Below are 13,784 nucleotides of genomic sequence, written 5' to 3' on the forward strand. Positions count from 1 at the left end.
AGAAACAATATCTCTGCATGAGTGTCTAATTTGTTTATTAAAAGACAGTGATATCTTTCCAGCTTGAGATTGAGTTGTATCTCTTGTATCCACTGAGCTAGGGTGGGAATTGATTCTTTTTTCCACAGTCTTGGAATTAGTTGCTTTGCACTGTTAATCATTATTTGTAGTAGTTTATAGTGTAGTTGTGAGTTAAGTTTGGGGTATTTGTGGAATAGGTAGATAGTCGGGTCGTGAGGCATCGAAGTGCCAATGGTGTTTTGTATATATGGTATAATAGATGTCCAAAATGTTTGAATGTTAGGACAGGCCCACCAAATATGGAATAGTGTGCCCTCTTCCCTACACTGTCTCCAGCAGTGGTTAGAAGAACCAGGAAAGAGATGCTTGAGTCTCTGTGGTGTGAGATACCACCTAGTTAATAATTTCATGTTGGTTTCTATAAGTTTAGCCGAATGTGCCGACTGTTTCACCGCTGTGAAAATTGAATGCCATTCTGTAATTGGGATTAAAAATGGTAAGCCTCTATTCCAAGCTTTAGTAAATGTTGGTAAATTGGTTTCAATTGGTGTAGCCAATAGTTTATATGTACGAGAAATTGTGTGAAAGTTAGAAGAGGAAGAACTGCACAGTATCTCAAATTGTGTTCATTGCCTATTTAGGTGGGATTTATGTGAGGACTGAAAGTAGTGGCTAAATTGAAGGTACCGAAACCACATACTGAAAAATCCATTGCCCAAGGATTCCATGGAATGTCTAGGTAGTAAATTACCACCTTCTGTCAATACATAGGCTGGTAACAGAAGATGAATGTCCTTGGAACCTGTGGGGGTGAAAGTGAGTCCCGGTGGAAAGTTATCATTCTGTAGTATAGGTGTCAGTGGGGAGGGTATTGAGGACAAATTAGGGTGTGTTTTAACTATCTCTATCCATGTATTAAAAGTCTCATGTATGATTGGGTTATTAAGGTATTTGGTCTTGGATCGATGTATATCAGTCCAACACATAGAGCCTAATTGGGTACAACCGGAAAGTTCATGCTCAAGTTTAACCCATTGTTTATGATGATGCTCTTCAAACGAGCACCAATCTATAATTCTTGAAAGAAATATGGTGTTTCTGTATTCCCTTATGTTTGGGACCCCTAAGCCTCCCTGGGTTGTGTTTCTGTATAGAGTTGATTTGGCAATTCTTGGTGGTTTGGCTTTCCAAATATAAGCGTTAATGATTGATTGGAGTTTTGGGATCATGGATTTTGGGAGGGGGATGGGTACAGTCTGTAAAATATATAAAATCTTAGGGAGTAATGTAATTTTAGCTGCTCCTATTCTACCCAACCAGGATATAGATTTAGGGGACAAAGTCTCAGTGTTTGAGAGTATATGTGATGTTAGTGAGTCATACTTGAGTTTGATTAACTCCTCTTGAGTTGGGGATAGATATATGCCTAAGTATTTAAAGGATTGAGTATTGAATGTGAATGGGGCAATATATTGGAGGTTTATTAAGTCTGTCTGAGTGACTTGAACTGGTAGAATGAGTGACTTCTCATAATTTATAGAAAAATTTGACAAGTCTTCATAGTCCTTGAGAATTGAGTGAGCCGCCTTGAGGGATCTTACAGGATTTGTGAGCGTCATAAGGAGGTCGTCTGCAAATAAGGCCAGTTTGTACTCTGAAGTTTTGATTTTAATACCTTCCACTAAATTTGAGGAGCGTAAAATAGTAGCCAGAACTTCCATAGACAAAACAAATAGCAAGGGAGAAAGAGGGCAACCTTGAAGGGTACCATTTTGGATTGGGAAGGGATCTGACAAGAGGCCATTGACCTTGATTTTGGCTGTAGGGACAGTATATAGTGCAGTAATTTTAGATATAAAATCTTTTGGTAAGCCAAATTTGTGTAAGATGCATGTCAATAACGTCCAATCCAACCGATCAAACGCCTTTTCGGCATCTGTAGAGATAAAAAGAGTTGGAATATTCTGTCTATATGAATATTGAAGTAAGTGTAATGCCTTAACTGTATTGTCCTTGGCTTCTCTTTGCAGGACAAACCCTGTTTAGTCATTGTGAATCAGATATGGAAGTGATAAATTCAGTCGAATGGCCAGGATCTTGGAATAGATCTTGAGATCTACATTCAACAAAGATATAGGTCTAAAGTTTGATGGTGTATCTGTTGGTTTACCCGGCTTGAGCAGGACTGTAATAAGTGCCTCCAGCATGCTTGGTGGAAATGGATGTTCTGGGCCTATGGAATTGAAGAGTTGTAAAAGGTGAGGAAAGAGAATTGGTTTATAAGTTTTGTAATAGAGATTACTAAAGCCATCCGGCCCAGGGCTTTTACCATTCTTAAGTGACTGAATAGCGATGTCTAACTCCTGAGGAGTGATGGCTTGGCTTAGGAGCTGGAGGTGTTCAGGATGGACTTGTGGAAGTTGAAGTTGGTCTAAATATTTTTTCCATTTTTGAGCGTGTTCCTCAATGGGACGGGAAGGACATAGATTATAAAGTTTATTATAATAATTATGAAACTCATTGGCTATTATTTTAGAATTTGTGGTTTTTGAGGATGCAGTAACCTTTAAGGACTGTACATAGGTAGAGGATTGCTTACTTTTGAGAGCTCTAGCCAAGAGTTTTCCCGGTTTGTTCCCTTGTGTAAAGTATTTTTGGTGCAAGAGAAAGGCAGTATTCTGAGCTTTAATATCTAGGAGGTCATTAAGTTGGAGTCTAGTCGCGTTTAACTTATTTAAAATATCTAAGTCTGTGGGGTGACGTTTGTGAGTGTAGTCTAGTTTGTTTATTTCTTGTGAGAGTGTGAGATATTTCTGTTTGGTTTGTTTGTTTTTAATGGCCTTATGCTTAATTAATATCCCTCTGATGACACATTTATGTGCTTCCCACGTAATAATCGGGTTAGATACACTAGAAGAGTTGATATTAAAGTATTCCTGGAGGTCTTTTTCTATTTCTGAAGATATTAAGGGGTCTGACAACAGCAATTCATCAAGCCTCCATAGAAAAGGACGTATTGGGATCGAGGGCCAGAAAAAGGAGCTACTAACAGCTGAGTGGTCTGTCCAACTGGTAGGAATAATACGAGAATGGCGTAGATTTAATGCTATGAAAATGATTTGGATAATGTGACGAAAAGTATCTAGGTTCACTACCCTGCCATTTTTATGGTGTAGGTCATGGAACGCTTTGGACCTTTTAAAGGGGGAATTTAGGCCCTTGGCATTGATTGTGAGTAAGGTAAACAACTGGTCAGGAGTCTTTTGAGTCATTATTTCAATGTATTATGGAGTGAGTTTGGAAGGTATCTTATTAATAAGTCACGGTCAAGGATACTGTTCAGGTTGTATGTTTTGCATAGAGGTTTTACATGGAATAATAATGCATAATAAAACAAGATAACATCAAACATAGTAATAACAAGTATAAAATTTTTTAACAAAAAATGAACTAACAGATAGTCCCTGCTTGAAATAGCAAGGATTGCGATAGAATATAGAATTTGTAACCTAATGTTACAATTCATATAGATAACTTAGAGTTCCTAAAAGGGGTCTAGTGGAGCCCCAGATTTTGGTAGATCATAAGTCCGTGAACGCACATTGATAAATCTATCTAAAAAAAATTTTTTTTAGAAGGCATAGTGCTACAATATTATTAAACACAAAACTAGTAACAATAAATTAGGAACAAGGTCCTTTAGAAATCATGAAAAGGTTAGGGATCACAAAAATATTGGATCAATCTCACCCGTTTTCTGAAACACTTGCTGTAGCACTTTTCTGTCTCTTATGGGTTGCTGTTTGCCATGGTGTTCTTTGAGGTTTGGGAGCTGTATGAGGTAGATTATTCAGCTGTTTGGTAATAGGTGCAGATGTGTGGTTGTGGGTTGGAGGTGCAAGATTCAACTCTTTGCAGAAGTCTTCGATATCTCCTGGATCCATGCATGTTTTCCTTTGACCTTCCCATATCAGTTGTATATGGCAAGGAAAGCCCCATCTATATGAGATGTTGTGATTTCTTAGCACAGTGGTGAGCTGGGCAAATTCCCAAGTTCTTATGGAAAGGTCAGCGTAGATGGAGAGTGCAGATCCTTGGAAAGGTAGTGGTGAAGAAATTCTGGCTTGCTTCATGATGTTTTCCTTTTGTTGATAATCTGGGCTTGGGTCTCAGAGCTCTGTGATATCTGTCCATGACAGGAGGTGTTGTAAGTGATGAACCTTTAAGGTCTTTGAACAAATCTTGTAGATAGGTATAAAGATTTTCTGTAGTGATGGACTCTGGTATGCCTCTTATTCTGATGTTCTGTCGTCTGCTCCTATTTTCAATATCTTCCAGTCTATCTTGGAGTTGGGAAATGACAGTATTCTGAGCTTGTACATTCTGAATAAGGCCTGCAATATCTGACTGCTGTGATTCAGATTCTTCTTCAAGAAATTCCACTCTGTCTCCTATCTCGTGCATCTCTTTACGTAGCTCTGAGATTTCTTCCTTGATACAGGATTTCACCTGGGAAATGAGAGTTGTAAAGTCTTGCTTAGACGGAAGAGTCTCTAGAAAAGCTTGTGTGATTTGCATAGACTCTGGAGCTCTGGCTGCTGTAGCAGTCTGGAGTTGTGGTACTTCATCTGCAGAGTCCATGGTCTCTGGAGACGAGTCTGGGTTTTCAAGTGGTTTGAAGAATTTATTCATAGAGGCTGTAATACTGTGATGTATTTTGCTCACCTTATCCTGCTTTGCTTGCCTCTTTGGAGACATTTCTGTGCTGCAGAATTTTGATTCATCTGTATAACTGGGGCACTTTTATGTTAGTGCGTAGTAAAGTGATTTGAAGCAGGAAAAAATGTAGAAAAAGCAATGTTCATAATTTGAGCAATCCTACAATAAGCGGTAGAAAACTGCCAAAATAACCCATAGCCAGCATTAATGTCATATGTAGGCCTGGAGGGGAATGGGTCACCCCATGTAGATGTAGGTAGTTGCTGCTTGTTGTTGTGTCAGATGAAGGATGTGTAAAAGTGCTGCATGATATATGATTTGTAGTTATATTATATTTATAGCAGGCTTCTTTGTCATGGTAGTATACAGCTCTAGTTAATCCTCACAGAGATGAGAATCTTGTATAGGCCTCATGTGGGTGAAGTGTGAGGTACTTTAAAATACATATGTCATGCTAGTTAACCTCCTGTAAATATATATATTAAAGGACCAGTCAACACAGTAGATTTGCATAATCAACAAATGCATGATAAGAAGACAATGCAATAGCACTTAGTCTGAACTTCAAATGAGTAGTAGATTTTTGTTAAATAAATTGAAAAGTTATGTCTATTTCCACTCCCCCTGTATCATGTGACAGCCATCAGCCAATCACAAATGCATATACGTATATGCTGTGAATTCTTGCACATGCTCAGTAGGAGATAGTGACTCAAAAAGTGTAAATATAAAAAAACTGTACACATTTTGTTAATTGAAGTAAATTGGAAAGTTGTTTAAAATTGCATTCTGTATCTGAATCTCGAAGATTAATTTTGACTTGAGTGTCCCTTTAATACAAGCTTAATGTCATTGTGATTCTGCTGAACAGAATTGATTTGATTACCTCCTCAGATGATTCCTCATGGTAAGATCTGATCTTAGAGAGGCCGGAGTGGGCCGGTATAGGCCTCAAGATAGCCTGAAATCAGTAGAATATAAAGCTGGTAATCCGGTCAGGAAAAAGCAGATTCAGGTACCCTGAGGAGCCGTAGTGACCCTAAGAGGCATAGAGAGAATGACCCAGGCCTTGTCCTCCTGTTTGCAGCAGTTTTGTGTTAGGCCCAAAATGAAGCCGGGGGCTCTAGTAGATGGCTGAGGCCAGATCCGGACCGGAAGTGCGATCGTGTCTTTTTCAAGTCGAATAAAGCATGCCAAAGTGTGAGGATTGATCTTCAAGTGTTAGCATCCATAGCTAAAGTAAATTTCTTGTACCTTGTACACGGTTTTAGAAGTTTAATCTGGGGCGGCCTCAGGAGCTCACTCAAAGTGCAGCCATTCACCTCGACAGCTGGCTCCGCCCCCTTCCGTGTATTTTTTAACCAAAGAATTATTCAATTGGAGATTGCAGAGAAAAAATAACATGCTCTAAGTGATTTTTGCATTACTCACTCTGGAGCCCTATGGCCTATATTACAAGTATAGTGCAATAGATGATAGCATTTGTGCCACATTGGTGGATGGTAAAAAGTGTTAACTAGAAAATCTTAACTTGGCCAACATTTATTAGCGCTCCCTATACTTTTAATGGATAGCACAGGCAGTACTATTAAAATTGGAGAGTTAAGTCGTATGCTTGAGCGTAACACAAAATATAGCTGGAAATGTTGCGCTTTTAGAGACCTGAAGTAAAGTGTAAATATATAATAATATAAAGTATTTAACTTATATTTATACAAATTAAATATAAAATAAAGGTTTATTATTGAAAAAAATGTGTGTATGTGTGTGTATACATATGTACAGTATGTGTTTATGTGTGTGTATATACATATATATGTGTTTATGTGTATGTGTGTGTATACATATGTATGTGTTTATGTGTAAGTGTGTATGTGTCATTATACATATGTATGTGTTTATACATATGTATTTATGTGTGTGTATGTGTCAGTATACATATGTATGTGTTTGTGTGTACAGACTGTAGACTGTGAGCTCTCTGGAGCAGGGCCCTCTTCCTCCTGTACTAGATTTGTTTATTTTGTTATGTTTTGTATTTTATCACAAATCCTTGTCATTGTATACCCCTATCATATACAAATAAATGATAATAATAATAATAATAATAATATAGATATGTATATGTTTATGTGTGTGTATAGATATGTATGTATTTATGTGTAAGTGTGTATGTGTGTGTAGACATATGTATGTGTAAGTGTGATTGTGTGTATACATATGTGTAAGTGGGTATGTGTGTGTGTAGACACATGTATGTGTAAGTGTGATTGTGTGTATACATATATATGTATTTATGTGCAAGTGTGTGTGTATACATATGTATGTGTTTATGTGTAAGTGTGCATGTGTGTGTATACATGTGTGTATACATATGTTTGTATACATATGTATGTATTTATGTGTATGTGTGTATACATATGTATGTGTTTTTGTGTAAATGTGTATGTGTGTGTATACATATGTATGTATTTATGTGTATGTGTGTATACATATGTATGTGTTTTTGTGTAAATGTGTATGTGTGTGTATACATATGTATGTATTTATGTGTATGTGTGTATATACATATGTATGTGTTTTTGTGTAAGTGTGTAGTGTTTTCAACATATTTAAATTCAGTAGAAAGTAAGTAAAGTGCTCCACTACTTGAGAGAAGGTTTAGTGCACCTTCCACTTGGCTGTTGGCTAAAGTGTCTGTTATGTGAGGTATTTTGCGCACCTGCGCTATCCAATATCCAGATGACTTCTGCTTGAGCAATACAATTTTACTTTTAACTTGAAATATGAGCACAAAATAAAAGCACTATTGATTTAGCTCAAGCAATGTTAGCGTACAAAAACTTTTTTGGTCTTGACTGTCCCTGTTTATATTGTGAGGGAGCTCTGGAATTTCCGCCCTCTCAATTATGTTCCATATGTCTTGATAAGGGGATTATATCAAATAAGGTTGACATGTTTGATACCTCTGAGCCGCCCACCTCTGAGGAGTCCTCATCCAGTGAGGTGCACACCCTACATGTATCTGGTATACACATGCAGCTTCCCATTGCACTGCTAATCCTCCATCTGGATTGGGCCTTTTTTCACCAGATGTTACTGCGGTGTCTGCGGCCATTAGTGCTTTTCCTCGCACTGCTAAGTGCAAGCGAAAGGTTAAATCTTACACTCCTGCCCAGGTGGCATCATGTAATTTGTCGGATATATCCAATTACTTATCCAAAGATGAGGTTCTCTATGAAACTTTAGAGTATGAACTTTCAGGGTTGGAGTCTGCTGCCTATAATCCTCCACCTGTGGAGGATCCAGTTTTTAGATTTAGGACAGAACGTTTACGCTTTCTACTAAAGGAGGTTTTGACTACTTTAGAGGTTCCAAAGGCCAAGCTGCCAGTCAAACCTCTGGGTCCTAAATTTGATGGCAATCATTATAAGGACGCGTGGAACAGGATTAGAATCTTCTTCCCGTTGTCTGCTTTTTAAGGATCCCGGTTCCGGGTTCTCTCTGGGGTGGGTTCTCTTTTACCCATCCCTACTTGGTTGGCGCTAATTTTCGTCTGCCACACGTAATGCTAGCCCGTGTGAGGATAGTTAATCGTTCATAGAGCCGCTGGATTTAAGGATGGAAACTCTGTTAAGAAGGATTTTCAACTTATGGGATATTTGCTTTTATGGGCGGCGCTTGTCGCTGCAGTTGCTGGAGCGGCTACCTTTTGGGGCGTCTCCTTCGCGAAAATGTTCAAGGTGGTGGGTCTCCTCGACATTTTTCAGGAAAGAATTACGGTCCTCTGGGTTACTAATTATTTTATCTGTGCTGTTATTACGCAGATTAATTAGCCTATGGCTAAGACTTCAGGTTTTCTGTTCAGGCCCGTGAGGCGCTCTGAAAGATATAACTTCTAAGTCTAGTCTCTTTCCCTCTCCTTTAAGGGAAAAAGTTTGTTTGACTATCTCCACAGTTTCAGGGGCCAAGGGTGCCTTCATACCGTAAGATAAGGAGAACAATTCCAAAGGTTTGATTTTGTTCCTTTAGTTGTGATAAAAGCCCAGCGTCAGAGGCCTCCGCTAAACCAGAGCAAGCCTGTTCAGTCCTGGAATAAATCCAAGCAGAGCAAGAAGCCCGCAGAGACTAAGTCCGCATGAAGGGGTTGCCCACGGTCCTATTTTGGATTGTGTAGGGGCAGTCTGTTTGGTTCAGGGACGTGCAGGATCCTTGGGTCCTGGAGGTCATAGCTCAGGGTTGCAAGATAGGTTTTAAATCTGATCCACTCAGGGGCAGATTCATCCTCTCAACCTGTCCTCAAGACTAGGAAAAAAGGAAGCCTTCCTGGAGTGTGTAAGGGATCTTTCCTCCTTTGGAGTCATTGTCCCAGTGCCTATCATAGAGAGAGGTTTGGGACACTATTCAAACATTTACGTGGTCCAACAGGAAGGAGGGATCTTTCCGTCCAATTCTGGACCTAAAGTACTTAAACAAATTTCTAAATGTCCCCTCATCAATAAGGTCCATCCTTCCCTTAATTAGGGAAGGGCAGTTTTTGACCACTGTAGATCTGAAGGAGGCATTCCTTCACCTTAGAACACTTCCAGTTCCTTAGGTTTAGGTTCCTGGAACAGCACTTCCAGTTCATTGCACTTCCGTTTGGTCCAGCTACTGTTTCAAGAATTTTACAAAGGTTCTAGGGTTCTAGGGGCTCTTCTAGCAGTCGCCAGAACATGGGGTGTTGCAATAGCCCCCTTCTAGGATGACATTCTGGTACCATTGTTTCGTCTGTCAGAAGACCATTCAGAATCTCTCTTCTGGAGAATATAAATAGAGAAAGGAGTTCTCTTATTCCAAGCACCAGGGTGGAGTTCCTGGGCATGATTTTAGATTCCATAGACATGAGAATATTTCTAGAGACCAGAGAAGTTGCAAACTAGCTTCAACATGTCTTGCCTTCCAGACCTCCTTAAGGCCATCTGTGGCTCAGTGTACAGAGGTGATTGATCTCATGGTTTCCAGCATGAACATCGTTCTCTTTGCCAGGTTCCATCTCAGGTTGTGACTGTGCATGCTGAGTCAGTGAAACGGCGATCATTTGGATCTGTCTCAACAGATTCTCTGGACAACAGGTCGAGAAAATCGCTTGGTGGCTCTGTCCAGATCTCCTGTCCCGAGGGACATCCTTTTTAAGACCATCTTGGGTGACTGTGACTAGGGACGCAAGTCTGTCAGGCTGGGGAGCTGTTTGGGGCGTCAGAAGTCACAGGGCCTGTGGATGCAGGAGATGAGCTCCCTCCCATTCAACATTCTAGACCTTCAGGCGATATCCATGCTCTGAAGGTTTGGCCCCTACTGGGTTTGTCCCAATTTATCTGATTCCAATCAGACCATATTCCTCTGTGGCTTACATCAACCATCAAGGGGGGAACAAGAAGCTTCCTGGCATTGAGGGAAATATCTCGGATTCTGGAGTGGGCAGAGACCCACAACTGTTCGCTGTCAGCGATCCACATTCATGGCATCCCGTCTCAATACCTAGCTACCGAGATATGGGTCAAGGTCCCGGGGTCCTCAGGTGGACCTAATAGATGTATTAGCAGTGCCTTGGAGGTTCAATCTAATTTCTCTTTCCTGCCATTACCACTCCTTCCTTGAGTGGTAGCTCGAATCTTTCAGGAGCAGGCATCAGTGATACTGATTGCTCCATCGTGGCCATAAAAGATATGGTTTGTGGATCTAGTGGGGATGTCATCATCTCCTCCTTGGAGGTTACCTTGTCACAGGGATCTGCTGGAACAAGGCCCCTTTATTCATCAAAATCTAGATTCTCTGAGCCTGTCTGCGTGAAGATTGAATGCTTAGTCTTAGCCAAGAGAGGGCTTCTGAGAGTGTTATCTATACTCTCATTCAAGCGCGTAAGCTGGTTACTCGTCGCATCTTTCATAAGGTGTGGATGACCTACTTATTCTGGTGTGAAGAGCATGGTTTGTCCTGGCACAAAATAAAGGTTACCAGGAGGATTCCTTCTTTTCTCCAAGTTGGACTGGAGAAGGGCCTCTCAGCTAGTTCCTCGAAGGGACAGATTTCAGCCCTGTCTGTTTTACTGCCGAAGAGGCTCACTGAGCTTCAGGATGTACAGTCTTTTGTTAAGGTTCTGACTAGGATCAGGCTGGTGTTTAGATCTAATGCTCCTCCTTGGAGTTTAAATCTTGTACTTAAAGTTTTGCAATGGGCTCCGTTTAAGCCTATGCACGGGGTTGATATTAAGTTTTTTGTCTTGGAAGGTTCTTTTTTCTACTAGCTATTGCTACTGCGCACAGAGTCTCTGAGATTGCTGCCTTGCAATGCAACCCTCCTTATCTGGTGTTCCATGCTGATAAGGCTGTTCTATGAACTAAGTTAGGATTTCTTCCTAAGGTTGTGTCAAATCGCAACATCAATCAAGAAATGACGGTTCCTTCCTTATGTCCTAATCCTTCTTCATTGAAGGAGCGTTTACTGCATAATCTGGATGTGGTTCATACCTTGAAGTTCTATCTTCAGGCTATGAAGGAATTTAGACAAATTTCTTCTATTTTTGTCATCTATTCTGGGAAGCGTAGAGGTCAGAGGGCCTCTTTGACTTCCTTATCTTTTTGGTTGAGGAGTATCATCCACTTAGCATATGAATCAGTGGGTCTTAAGCCTCCTCAGAGAATTACTGCTCATTATATGAGAGCAGTGGTTTCCTCTTGGGCCTTCAAAAATGAGGCCTCTATGGATCAGGTTTGTAAGACTTGCTACCTGGTCCTCCGTACATACTTTTTCCAAATTTTACAAGTTTGATGTTTTTGCTTCTGCTGTAGCAGCCTTCAGGAGAAAGGCTGTGGTGCCCTCCTGTTAGCATTCAGTGTCCTCTGTAGCTTTGGTATTGCTTCCTACCAAAAATGAATGCAGCTGTGCACTGTCCCTGTATTAAGAAGGAAAACATAAATTATGACTTACCAGATAATTTCCTTTCCTTCGATACAGGGAGAGTCCGTGCTCCTGCCCGTGTTCTCGGATGGGCGGCCCTAAATTTATTTTGTTTTCTTCTGGCATCTTATTCACCCTGATATTTCTCCTACTGTTTCCTTGTTCCTCGGCAGAATGACTGGGGGATGAGGGAAGTGGGGGAGGTATTTAAGCCTTTGGCTGGGGTGTCTTTGCCTCCTCCTGGTGGCAAGGTTCTGTATTCCCAAAAGTAATGAATGCAGCTGTGGACTCTCCCTCTATCGAAAGAAAGGAAACTATCTGCTAAGTCATAATTTATGTTTTTTCTTTATTTCTATTGACACATTTATTTTTCTTTTAAAAAATAATGAATACACTTATCAAATCCTAAAAACATGATCTTTTAAAAGCATTAATGAATATCTAAGATTTACATATACATTTAACTGTACACATCATAGTATTGATAACGTTAATAATATTTTTATACAATTTGTTGTTAAATTATGTGTTTAAGTTTTCTAGGCCACACCCCCTGTTCTTGCCCTTATTTTATTTATTATCAGCAATGCAGCAAATCACAAGAGAACACCTGATGCAGTGTATGTGCACATCTGTGACTTGGTTGCTATGGCAATTGACAAGGGAGAGCTATCAGAGTTCCTTACCACCCAGCATTTATCGGGATCACCCCAGTTTTGGAGCACTGTACCTCCTGCCCCACTTTCTTCCCCATAAATGCACCAGTTTCACTAAGGGAAAATAGGTTGCATCTAAAACTGTCTCAGGTGGTGCAGCCATGCCCACAGAGTTTTCCTTCAGGTCTCCTAGACTCAGCCCTAGCTTCCCAGTGCCAGATACTAGTCAGAAAATATAGTGAGGAATGCATTACAGAAGCACTACTGTACATTTGCTGTCACTCTCCTATAGACATTATTAGAGTTCTACTACACATGTGCAGTAGTCAGGTACGTCATATGACAAGGTTCACAGCTCCCAGCTCTGGTGCATGTGGGTAAGCACTGCAATGTCTCCAATGTCCACTGATTTAAAAAAAAAAAAAAAAAGTCAATAAGTGAGAAGTTTTAAAATAATGATTATGGAAAAATAATGTAAAGTCTGCTATATAAAGAGCTGCAGCATATCATTGCCATGTCCCTTAAACATAAATACATTTTGTTTTTAGTTCCTATCACCCTGCAGGAAATATAAAGCAGATATTAGTTGTTATTATTATGTTTTATCTTTAGCTGTCCATAGAAAATGATGTATTCTGTATAGTCCTGTCTAACTCGGCGCCTTTAATCAGCTTCATTAGTGTTTGGTTGATCGGTTGTTTCTTGGTTTGAAGGCACAGTCTTCGGGAATTTTCTCATAAATATTCTCCATATCCTCCATATTGTTTCCATATGCCAAGCCGTCAAGATGCATCACCATAGTCTTCTGTGAACACTGTAACAAACAAGAAAATATTCTGCAGTCATGAATCATAAAGTATGTATATATATATGTATATATATATATATATACATAAACACGTTGCGGGTAAAGTAATAACAAATCTCAGAGTGCATCGAGTCACTGCATCAAACATACATACGATGCACTGTAATTCACACATCTTTACTATCTTTTTTGCCTCTGCCTGGGGTGGAGGCCAGAAGATCAGCGGGGCGCCTTCCTTGAACCCCCTAGGCAGAGGCAATAGTGTAGATGGGGGTATTACATTACATCGGGCTTTACTCACAGCCAATGTCAGGTTTACCTTGGTACTACTAGGATTATCCGGATTTCTGACTTTACCCGTAACATAAATATTAAAATGCAAATAGAAATTGATGTAAATGCATTTATGTTCTCAGATGCAAAAATGTGTTGATTGATAGAAATTTAGAACTTAAAAGGACATGAAACCCAATTTTTTTTCTTTCCTGATTCAGTTTGAAAATGCCATTTTAAACAACTTTCTAATTTACTCTTTGTTCTTTGGTATCTTTTGTTGAAACGCAGGGACATGAGCAGGAGAGTGCACGTGTCTGGAGCACTATATGGCAGTGGTTTTGCAAGAATGTTATCCATTTACAAGA

At 39.9% G+C, this 13,784-nt stretch overlaps 1 protein-coding gene across 1 annotated transcript in view; it reads right to left on the reverse strand.

Moving 5' to 3' along the window:
* Positions 1-12,005: 12,005 nt before the first annotated feature.
* SH2D2A (SH2 domain containing 2A) overlaps positions 12,006-13,784 on the reverse strand; it is a 130,866-nt gene continuing 129,087 nt past the window's right edge. Inside the window, exon 8 of the mRNA XM_053695809.1 lies at positions 12,006-13,149. Coding sequence (XP_053551784.1) covers positions 13,012-13,149 — 138 coding nt within the window. The 3' untranslated portion in view covers positions 12,006-13,011. The remainder of the gene's footprint in view (positions 13,150-13,784) is intronic.

Source organism: Bombina bombina, chromosome 1, assembly GCF_027579735.1.
Source record: "Bombina bombina isolate aBomBom1 chromosome 1, aBomBom1.pri, whole genome shotgun sequence".
NCBI classification, from domain to species: Eukaryota; Metazoa; Chordata; class Amphibia; order Anura; family Bombinatoridae; genus Bombina; species Bombina bombina.